At 40.0% G+C, this 12,066-nt stretch overlaps 2 protein-coding genes across 3 annotated transcripts in view; one reads left to right on the top strand and one right to left on the bottom strand.

Moving 5' to 3' along the window:
- tsc1b (TSC complex subunit 1b) overlaps positions 1 to 1,960 on the bottom strand; it is a 36,975-nt gene extending 35,015 nt beyond the window's left edge. Inside the window, exons 1-2 of one of the 2 annotated variants that reach the window (XM_080848183.1) lie at positions 1,911 to 1,960; positions 381 to 601 (exon numbers count right to left, since the gene is read on the bottom strand). The gene's annotated coding sequence lies outside the window, so the exon portion shown is untranslated. The remainder of the gene's footprint in view (positions 1 to 380; positions 602 to 1,910) is intronic. The other variant, XM_080848184.1, reaches the window with a different exon arrangement.
- A 5,481-nt stretch (positions 1,961 to 7,441) lies between these two features.
- gfi1b (growth factor independent 1B transcription repressor) lies at positions 7,442 to 11,952 on the top strand (the record flags this gene model as incomplete). Its single annotated transcript, XM_080847751.1, is given in 7 exon segments — positions 7,442 to 7,481; positions 7,484 to 7,615; positions 8,678 to 8,863; positions 9,239 to 9,471; positions 9,950 to 10,087; positions 10,503 to 10,668; positions 11,774 to 11,952. Coding segments are annotated over 7 exon segments (1,074 nt in total).
- Between the last annotated feature and the right edge of the window lie 114 nt (positions 11,953 to 12,066).

Below are 12,066 nucleotides of genomic sequence, written 5' to 3'. Positions count from 1 at the left end.
AGTGTAAACCTAGTATCTTTTTCTTGCAATCCGTCACTTATTTCTAGTCTCCATTTACTGAAAAGCATTACTACCATTATACATTTTTACACCAAGTTTCTATTAGATTAAGTCACTCAACTGTCTTGATTAATTAACTGTCAATATACTTTTAAAAGAAATGAGCAGCCTGCTGTTTGGAAGCTGTTGCACTTGATTTCTGTTTGCCGCTTTCGAGTTCTCCCAAATTCATGCAGTACTGTCCAAAGAATGTGCTTGTCAGATCCCATCCACATGGCTACTTTAACTGGAACAGTGCAAAGCAAGAAAGACTATGTCAGCATGGAATCAAGAACCTGATAGCATTAAGCAAGCAAAACACAAATTCGTAGAAAACACACCCCCTTAATTAATTCGACCAGATCAGCAGCTGACATCTCAAGTTAATATTTCACTGCCGTGAGGCCGTGGGTCACTTGAACACCATTGGTCCTTCATCTCAGGGATTAGTTGAAGAATGAGTGTTCTGTGGTGCTGACAGATTCTGACAGGCAAGCACAGCTGGAAGACAACACTCAGTGAAGACAGGCCTTCTTCAGTCACAATCAATCAAAACTCCTCCCTGCCAACACAGAAAAGAGCCCCAATTTGAAGCTTAGGACAAGACATACAGCTGGTTTGATACATTTATATGCCAAACCCTGAAAACTATGACACAAACAGAAACAAACGTTACCGTGACCTTCGGGCAAAGCAGCAACACACCACTAAGCAAAGGAAACACAAAGAGGCTTTATGCTGCCTCTGCACCTCCACGCAAACGCTGGAAATTGCATTTGGCTCTGTGCGAGCTTGTAAATGCCGCTTCAAAATGGAAAAGGGGTCATACAATGGCGTTGACCACTTACTTTTACACAAGACTGACACGATAGTTTAGTAAAATAGAAGATGGACGATATAAATGGCAGTAAACACCAACATCAGTCTATAAAACGCTGTACAGTAACCACTTTAAAAACAACTGCAATCTCTGGATGTAACGGTGACAACTCCATGTAATATACAATTGTATTGTGCTGTTTGAATCCATCCAAGTAAATTATTACGCATTCAAACTAAATATTATACTGAAGTTCTGTGTCTAAGATGCAGATGCAATGGTCACTACGTCACTTTCCAAACTTACTGAATTACGCTGAATTACAATGTAATGTGTCGTCAGCGTAGCTAACGAAAACAAGGTGCTATTTCTCACATTTGTCCTGAAAACGCTCTTTATTCAATGAACGTGGAGTTACTTAGGTACTCTAACTGTGCAGCGAGCTAATGCTGCTGTGCAGCTGTGACGATGCGTTAAAAAGCTCGCTATAACGAAAAGTGATAACTGCAAAAACGAGGCGATAATCATATATTGCTGAAGATGAAAAATAAGTTTGAGACCTGGTAGCATGATTGCATAGGCCTGTCGCTGTGTGTTACTAATCTTCTATTCACAAAGGGACTTGATTAACTACTGTGGCTAGATTGCTAGCATTCTCGCTAGCAATCTGGAATGACCACTGCTTGGCGTAAACAACTCTGGAGAACAATGGGGATCGTTGGCCAAACTAACTCCTTCGGCTTATTCCGCGTTTGCTTTGCTAAATCTTTCCAACATAAGCATGCATCTGCAGAATACCACACGACTTACACCGTTCTACAACGCTAGAATTCAAAAACTAAAATAGCTGTAGCTAGCAAACTGTATTTCGCTGTCAGTCCCTACACCAGGCATTATAATCGTGCGCTTTGTACAAAAAATTGATATCCTTTGTCAGTCACTGCCGAGGTCGGAAAATTCACTTTCCTATTCAGATATAGCACTACAGCTGACAAGATATTAGAATATTTGCAATGCATCTTTAAACACATGAATAAATAAACCTGTTTACCTGTTAGAGTAACTGCACTCCACAGGGCGCCGCCATCTTGAACACCGCACACCCCTCCCTCTGCAATTACCCTCCGCCGTCGTGATGGCAAAGTAATCCCTGCTTACACTGTGGTGTGTTTGTTCACTCCAAGAACACAGTCCATTTAACTTATTTTACATCTTTCGTGTTTAAAAAAAAATATGGCACTTATTCAGGTTAATTACAGATATGTATCTGGAGAACTTCAGATGAAATTCTAAAAACATGATTGTTTTTCTGCAAAGTGGAGGGATGCGCCTATGTGTAATGCGGTTTTCGCGTGACTCAGGGGCTAGGCGCATGCGCCATTTGAGATTCTCATAAGGCGACAAAACACATGCAACTGCCTATCCTATAGGTCTAGGATAAACCTGTTAGGACGAGTCCGTAAGGTTTCGTTGTGCTTGGAGGTACTTCAGATATGTCAAACAATATGCGCTATAAATTACATGTTATATTCATTATTTTGAGAGATTCCTGGCACCAGCTTAGCTGCCACACAGTAGCCTGTGAAGCCTATATTTTGGCATCACTAATTCACATAATTTGATTACATAAATGATTCCCATGGAAGCAACATGAACCTCTTATTTTGTAAGCAAATTGCTCAACAGTGTAGTCTGAGTTCAAGACAGGGCTATGATCAGGTGTAACCAAAGACCTACAGACTTTTAGAGCTCTGTGAAAGATAGCTGTGGCAGCTGCCATTCTCCTACTCTCCTTCCTTTTGGCCTCTCTTTTATTGCAAAATAAGGTCAGGAGGTTTCTCTCTCTTTCTCTCTCTCTTTCTCTCTCTCTCTCTCTCTCTCTCTCTCTCTCTCTCTCTCTCTCAGTGTGTGTGTGTGTATGTGTCTGTCTGTCATACAAGGGTGATCTTACATTGATTGCTTTGAGTTTCTAACAATGACACCACCATGCACCTTTCTAAAGTCTGCTGGTTTTGCACTGATGCAGTCTGTTGCACTCATTTACTGGATCCCAGAATGAACGGATGTTACAGTTTTTTACGATCGGATACACACAATTTTGACTGCTTTGTTTTGCTTTTCACTCGCCTCACACAATAAGCACAACCACACACCCAATGAGCAAAAACATCAGATCCATTGCAAAATGAAACGCTCTTGTAAAATATACATACTCATTTAACAAAACCATATTTTGTTACCATATGAAACACACACATTGCATATACTGAATTCTGTTTGTACCACTTACACACTTCTGTTATAAACCTAAAACACTTTTAGCAATACTACTTCTCAGTGATTAGAGTAGTGTAATTGAAGTACACAGAGAAAATGAAAATACACAATACAGTAAAAACACTACCCAAGACCAATGCAGATGAAAATATTATTTACGTAATTCTCTCCATATACCCAAATCAGTCATTATGTCAACATGGAGAATCACAACAAAACATGTCCCAGTTTTCATGCTACTTCAGTAGTGTGCATAATACTGTAACTCAGCAAATATCAGACAAAGGTGAAAAGATGTTTCCAATACAGGTTACAATTCAATTTACAGTAAAATGTACAGATTTGTCAGTGTCGCCAGTGTTGACTGAGAGACCTGATGGATATTACTGTATTGAAAATGGCATGGTCACCGATAATGTTTGCTTGAATTTCTCTGAGCCTGATAGCATTACGTATTTGCCAAAAGCATGTTTATGATCTCTATATCTTGTTCTTGCGTGAATATGGGCCTGTCCTCCTTTCAAGTTTACTGTATTTGATACATTTGGTCTTCTTCTTTGAGCACATTTTCCTCCCGCTACAGGTCTTCCTCTTCCTCTACTTCCACCTTGACCTCAGCCTCATGGCATGGCCTCGGCCTCTTCCTCCTTCTCCTCCTCTGTCACCCTCACTCTTCTTCTTTTGACTCCTTCCATTTTGGTTGAAGACAGATTACAGTTACTCATCTGCTGCATTTCTATAGTGCTTAAACCTGTTTGTTGTGTCTACAATTAAGCAATCATGTGTTTGGGCACTTGATGGCTGTGTTTATTTGACTGGCTCAAAGGTGTGGTAACTTGACAGAGTGTTTTGGAATTGCAAGGAAGTGACCTCTTGATATACGTCTGTGTCTAAAGCATAAAAGTGTGTTTAGTGCTTTGCAAATCACTTGTGTGTATGGTTTCGCAAAAAGTGTGATGTTTAAATGTGCTTATAGTTGTGCAGATCTGAGCCGTTGTTTTGCTCCTTGAGTGAAGGTTTTGATAATTGTGTTACACTTTTGATTTTAGTGTGTATCCGATTGTAAAAAAAACTGTAATGAGAACAGGCTTGTTAGGTCTCAGTCCACTTTAATAACTGTGGTGTGAATCTGTGCTGAACATGAACAGCCTTAGGATTCACAACAGTATTAAGGTGTTGTATGCTGCATTCATTCATGTAGCCTAATGTTGAGGCTGCATCAGAAGAAGTGAGACGCCTGTAATCTAAGCACCACAAATCTAAGTCTAATTTCTTACATTTCCTCTTGTTGACATTATGAGGTGGCGTGATTTTTTTCAGAGAAAATTAGTTGTATATGATCCTTTAAAAAAAAATTAGTATGCTGACCATTTTTCGATCAGCTTCAGATCATTATTCAAACATGGTTTGAGAAAGATTCATAGACATCTAGTCCTTTGCTACTGACCTACGACCTATGTGCACCTATGAAGATGTTTGTAGATTTATACAATTCATCTCATACTCATATATGAGATGAATTGTATGAATCTACAAACATCTTCATCTTTACTTACACCTGCATAGAAGCATCAAAAAGAAAGCACACACTCTTAGACAGTATGTTTATTATACTTCCCAAACTATTTTCTATTCGTTTCAATGCTTTGTGGGTTCTAATACATAATGGGAAATTTCCACAGATTTAGTTTTGTAAGATAAGTTTTCATAACAAGTCCATTGAAAGGTTGCTGATATTTGCCAATCTACAGCCAATCAAATTGCAATGCTCCCTTACATGTTTGTCAAGCAATACATTGATTGTCTGATTTAGTGGCTCCACCTGAGCAACTTTGCTTCCCATTGACAGAGCCTGTGTACAAATATCTGAGTTTTTTTTTACGTAAACACAGAACAGACAGAGGACGGCAAGGCGCAATTTGAAATTGACTAAAAGGGTATTGTTTTAGAATCGCAGACTGCAACTCTAAAGGCTTATTCGAGTGACGATCAGTGGATGTATATTTTGTTTTCCAGTTGACCCTTTTTAAGCTTTGGCTTCTGTGAGCAAGTGTATCAGTTTCTTCTGGTTTACCCTTTCCCTCTCTCAATAGATTAAATATTTCATTAAACCAACACTTGCAGTGATAATCTATGATCCTTCTGATCTATGACCCATCTGATCTCTATGCAGATGGCCCTCATGTTTGTAGTCTTCTTTTACCATTATTCTGAGTCAGGCAGGACTCAGGAGTAATGCAGGGGTCCTTTATAAAGCACAAAAGGTGCAAACGACTGACTCTTGTTTGATTTTGTTCTCAGAGGACATGTTCAATATCACTTAAATATATAATATCGTATATGTCTATTTAAAAAATATAACACAGTTCATATATAGCACTTATAGATTTTCTGCTTTATTTTACAGCACCATATCTTTACCATATCTCATCAGTTTAGTTTTTGATGGCCTGCCTCCCTCCAGCTTCATTGAGGCTGGAATCTGTGCTCACTGATTGATTTTTGAAGTTTAAAGAGATTAAACACTGCCACCTAGTGGTCAAAATAATTCACTGTATTTCAGTGCTGAGCATTATTGGAGGTTTGATGTGTTCAGACCTTCATCTATGTAAGATAATTACATAGGCATATGTAATTAGGATTAGGTTTACGATTGCATATATGCATATGTTATTAGACATAGGCAAAAGTTACAAATTCTCTGGGCTGAAAAGACCAGCTACTTACTCTGCTGATGTATGAAAATGTTTTCTCTGGACTTTCTCTGGCGACTCAAATACAATTGTCCTCAAAATAACGTGCAGTCTATGTAAATGTTTTTATAGCTATAAAAACATTATAGCTATTCCGGAAACTATATATATTTGGTGATCAAACAGTGCCATTACAAGCGTTTACCAAGATAAAACATCCAGTGATTGCATTACTGCACAAAGTCTGCACCTGCTCAAAGTGCCTGGAGTGACCAGTTGGTATAACGCCCTTCATGTTTCCACAAGATGACGTCGAAGTTCTCTGACAAACACAACTGACACTATATGCCTATTCATACCGTTTACCATCATATTGTCTATTTACTTGACAAAACCAGTAGCAACAGTGCAAAAATCATCAAATCATCACCCGAATTGCAAACCTTTTGTAAAAAAAAAAAAAATCCGTATCCGTATGAATTGATATGTATATGCAAATTACACGCAAACACGATTTGGCTCCAAAAGGACTGGTTGGTGTGTATCCTCGTGAAACTTAACATGCATGTTTCATTTGCTTTGTCCTTCTGTAAATATAAATCCTAGAACCCTTGACTTTTCAACAGTAGCCTAAATAATTATTGATGCAGTGACTGACTTTATGTTTCAATATATCAAAGAAAGAAAGAAACAAAGTCAAAGTCAAATGTATTTATAAAGCACATTTAAAAACAACTCACGTTGACCGAAGTGCTGTATGAAAGCAAAGAAAGAAAGCCTAAATTAACTTAAAAGTTCAAAACGTATGTTTCTGCAATAACCGTAAGTGTTCTAATATTAAAACAAGCAAATAATAAAATAATAATAATAATGGTAAACGAAGTTTTAAGGGTATACTTCAATGGATTCAGATGGCAGCAGTTATGAAGCTAACATTTTGCGCGCTGTGTTGGTACGCAAATTGTACCAGCAATGAGGCTCGCTCATTGGCCCAAACCACAGTCAGATTCCACCACACATTTATCTGATTGAAAATCAGGGAGGGGAGCAACAGGGACTTGGCGCAGAAGTGTCAAGCAATGCGCAACATATTATTTAAAGGCCGTTAAACTTTCCTTCTCCAACATTAAGGAAAATATAGCTTTTATCAAGAGGCCAACAGGAGTTCAACCCTCCTCAACCAAAGGTATGTTTTCGTGTAAACGACTCATCTTTTACACTGTGTTCTGAGCAATGATAATAATGTAACTAGGCTATATAACAATATAATTGTACGTCTTTATACAAATACAACACATAAGTACTCTAAGCAAAATGTGTAATAAGTTCAAAACTTCGGACATAAAAGAGGAAGTCGTTTTTCATTATTTGATGAGCTAATGTTTAAGTTTAGTTGAAGTTATTTCCAAATGTTAGATTTTTAAATACATTTGTTCTACTGGTAATCTGGTAACCTAAAATGCATGGCCTTTTAAATTGATTAACAGTTCTCAGATCACTCTGAACGAATCTATGCTGCAGGAATAACCTGGATTAACCTAACCAATTATTTTTAATGAGATCACATACTCAACCTTGATATGATTTTAACAGTGTAGTATTTTTTTTTTACATGGTTTTCAATTGGCTGTTTCAGTATCATATAAGGATAACATTTTTAACAGATTAGCCATGCCTCGCTCCTTTCTGGTGAAGAGCAAAAGATGCGCATCGTACAATGTGCACCGTGTCTGTGAGGGTGTCCCTGCGGAACCAAGACACCCGTCAAACCTGGTACCAGTCTCAAGTAAGTGGTAGATGGATTCTAAAATGTGCTTTTAGTTTTCATCTCTTAAATTGAAAAGGTATACATCACAAACACTATTTGCATTTCATCCTTTTATGAAATAGTCCAATTTTAAAACACAAAATGGTCTCCAAAGGAATTTGTTGCTTTTACGCTCATGCACGCCGTGTTTCCATAAAGAGCATATTCATAAACCTCACCTTCCTCTAATTAGTCTGTTCGCAACAGACTCATGTTGCTGTTCACCTTACATAACATACCTGCTCACCATTCTAATGTGCCCTCATTTAAAAATAAAATGCAATACAGTGGCCCAATCATTTTAACGACACTTTTCTCTCATAGCCGAAGATTACACAGCGACAGTTATAGTGATAGTCTCAGAGTGGTTTCATTATTATGTCCTGCCTAAGGGTCATTGACCAAAATGTGTTGTTTATGATTAAAAAAAACTATGGCCCCGCTGAACAGTAAAAAAAAAAAAAAAACATTGAAGGACTGATAGGAAACTGTTTGCAGACACCTGCAAAAGTAGGGCGAAAATAATTTGTACACGCAGCCCCGGAGAGGTGTAGACTAGACGTTAGTGACAGTCATAGATCCTTGACGCTTGGATAAGACTTCTTGGTCCTGATCCTGCCACAGCCGGGCGGTTAGGGTGGATTATACGGATATGCAAATTTAAAGACACTATAAGAAGAGTGCCTTCATTGTTTTATCTTTGAGTGGATGTATCTTGCTTTTATGGCCATTCACGAGAACAACGTGGGAAACAGTTTGGAAGTGCACCGTGTTAGCACTCGCAGTATCGAGCCTGGAATAGTAGACAAATATCTTAATTCATGTTCTGATATTGGCAGTTGGAGGTTATAATGAATGGCGGTGGAATGAATTTCATGTTGTGGAAATAAAAACATCTGATTTGCTTCTAAAAGCTGCACTTTTTCAGGGAAAAGACATGTATCTACCCAAAACTGTATTCATTTGAATCAACCCAGTCCCAAACCTGTGTAAACTTGACAGCACCTTTAGTCTAATGTCTGATTCATCATCCACTTTTAGCGGCACTGGAACCTCTGGAGCTCTCCAACACATTGTTTCAGGAGGAGTCACAGTCTGGTGGTCTCCCCTCCCAGTTACACTTGTTCTCTAACATCAAGTTTGAGCAGGAGCCAGAGTGCCCAGTACCATCACTGCCTGAACCCACCCTGCCACCTCTCACTCCAGGGAGACCATATTATATGTCAGGTGAGGAACTCTACTGATAATATCTTCCCTTCTTTGGTAACCCCCCCCCCCCCCCCCCCCACACACACACACACACACACACACACTCAAGTCTGAGGAATTAGGATGGACAAGAGACAACATAGTTCCAACAATATGACAGGAATGAAACAGCCCTGCCAAGCTTGACAAATCTTTGTAACTCCATGATGTTTCCCAATTATCATCTTTTTGATTACAAATGGTCAATGTCAGATCACTTTAGTTTCTATATTATATTAAATGTGTGTAAAGATGCTGGTGTGTAATTAAAAATCATGACTTAAATAATTCTTAATTCTTCTTCATCTGAAGACATTCTTCAACATTTTCATGAATATGTCCCTCTATCTGCAGAACCTCAGCTGTCTGAGTTCCCTCCATACTACAAGCACTCTTATGGCTGGGAGCATCTGCCCACGCCCTATGACTTCCCCCGGATTGGTTTCCCATCCTCCTTGCTCCAGCACACTGCCAGCCTATATGGTGCCCACCTCAAGCGGAGCCCCCCTGACACGCCACAGCCCCTGGACTGCAGCACACACTATTCACCCACCTCCGACACTTACCACTGCATTACCTGTGAGAAGGTCAGGCTCCAGCTGGATTTTTTATTTTGTCACCCTACGCATACCCACACGCGTGTACACACACACACACACACACACACACACACACACACACACACACACTCTTTAGTTCTCCCATCAACCTATATATCTTATCAAAAGGGAGATGTGGATTTTAACTATTTTCTCTGATCATATATGGACTTGAGTGATGACAGTGATTCTGAGAATGCATGTGATTTGCCTTATGTTATGTTGCTTTCTATGCCTGCTTGGGATGACTGCAGACTTTCTGAGCTGTTCTTCTTTTATATACATATCTCTTGCTCCAGACAGTTTTTCACACAATTTTCAATCAGTCATTCAACAGATGCTTTTATTCGAGTAAAGTACAGCATCAGACCCATGACCTTGGTGTGGTTAGAATGTTGCCTTACCAGTTGAGCCAATGAATCAATACACTGGTAACTCATATAACGTGTCCTCCTCTCCTTCTCAGGTCTTCTCCACTCCTCACGGACTGGAGGTGCACGTGCGACGCTCCCACAGCGGTACCAGGCCCTTCGGCTGCACCATTTGCAGGAAGACCTTCGGCCACGCCGTTAGCCTGGAGCAGCACATGAACGTCCACTCTCAGGTACCCCCACCGACAAGCAGAACCAGCGGATACATTTAAGAGGGGGCAGATGGTAGCTGGCAGCCCCCCAGGACATCCAGTTATCATATGAAAAACATCAGTGCGCATCAAGGAAATAGGAGAAGCGATGCAATGTCAAGTGATATAAATGCCTCTGTGTTTCACCTGTCTTTGGTTAAGTTGGTGAAAGGATTTGGTTCTATAATGTATTACAGCAATGAGAAAGAGTGATACTGTTGTCAACATTTCCTCTTGGTGTATATCCCACCTGAGGCTAGATAAAGAGATAAATAAAGCATCAATCCAGTTTTGCAACCCATGCACACACACACACGCAAACCACACACAGTCAGTGTGTTAGTTGATGTGAAATTTCCACTGAACTGATGGCGCCATGTTGTTTTTCCATTCAAAGGAGAGGAGCTTTGAGTGTAAAATGTGTGGCAAGACATTCAAACGCTCGTCCACCCTGTCCACCCACCTGCTCATCCACTCAGACACACGACCCTACCCTTGTCATTACTGCGGCAAGAGGTTCCACCAGAAATCGGACATGAAGAAGCACACCTACATCCACACAGGTCAGTCTATACTGTAAATGTGTGTGTTTGTGGTCGACCGATAGGGGTTTTTCAATGGCCAATGTGGATATTAATAGAACAGGTTGGCCGATGGCTGATATACAATGCCGATATCATGTAGGTTTTTTTTGGGGGGGGGCATCTGCATCTGATAATAATAACAATTGAGACCCAATCAAAAAATAAATAAAATCTCTTTATGAAGTTTATATTACACAGAAAAACAGCTATTACATTTATATCAAAACTGTTCGTTTCCGTTTGTTTCTCTGTGTTTTTATGTATGATTTTAATATGGAAACCTGCATTTTTGCCTGCCACATCACTTCCACCAAGCTGATCTTGCCTTTGCTCAATTTCTGTTCAGTAATAAATCATTTGCAAACAACTTAAATCAACAAAGAGAATAAAAACACATTTCACTATGCGTAATGTGCGCATGCTCCAAATTGTAAAGTGTGCACGGAGGTAGGAACATGTCTTTACATAGCTCAATAAACTTCAGATAACTCTCACATATTATTTACTATCTGAAGGTCGCTTCCATCTTTCAGTAGATTTCAATCACGTTTGTTAATTGGCGATAGGCCATTTTGCAACCGTCAGTGGTTCAGCTCTTTGCGCACTGTTATGTATTCACGCACCACCCAATAACACAGCTTTTGAAAAGAGGACAGAAAGTCAACATTGCTGCCAGCGATCTCATTCCTCAGAACACTAAATTGTTGTTTGTACAGTTGATAAGTACATAAAACATAGAATGATCGCTTTTAACGCTGCAGGACAGTTTTTTAAGTAAGTCGCTACACACATCAGTTACGGAAGAGACGAGAGGTTCATCAGTCCTGTCTTCATTCTGTGCCTCAGCTGACAGCAGGTGCTGCTGGCTTTGCCCACTTGAGAATAGTTGTGCCAGCTGGCTATTATTGTTTCTCCACTGCGGGCAAACTTTGAAATGGCATGCTCATGTATATGTACATATGTAAACACTTTTTTTTTTGGGGGGGGGGGGTTGTCCAAATACATGATGGCTAGATCTAAACTCAGAATTGTAACCCAACTGATCAACAGAATCATTTCCACTAACATGTGTGTGTTCCCTTAGGAGAAAAACCTCACAAGTGCCAGGTGTGTGGCAAAGCCTTCAGTCAGAGCTCCAACCTGATCACGCACAGCCGCAAGCACACCGGCTTCAAACCCTTCGGCTGCGACATCTGTGCTAAGGGCTTCCAGAGGAAGGTGGACCTGCGCAGGCACCACGAGAGCCAGCACACCCTAAAGTGAGAAATAAGGACTCAGAGAAGGATGTGACAGCGGGACACAGCTGTGTGTTTGCCTGATCCTGGATCAGTCCTGACCACTCTACTCAGGCTAGCCGGGGGTGACAGTGGTACAGAA

The sequence above is a fragment of the Sprattus sprattus genome (genome assembly GCF_963457725.1).
Source record: "Sprattus sprattus genome assembly, chromosome: 11".
NCBI lineage: Eukaryota > Metazoa > Chordata > Actinopteri > Clupeiformes > Clupeidae > Sprattus > Sprattus sprattus.
Note: the sequence above shows the minus strand (reverse complement) of the source record. Positions and strands in the feature narration are given on the sequence as shown.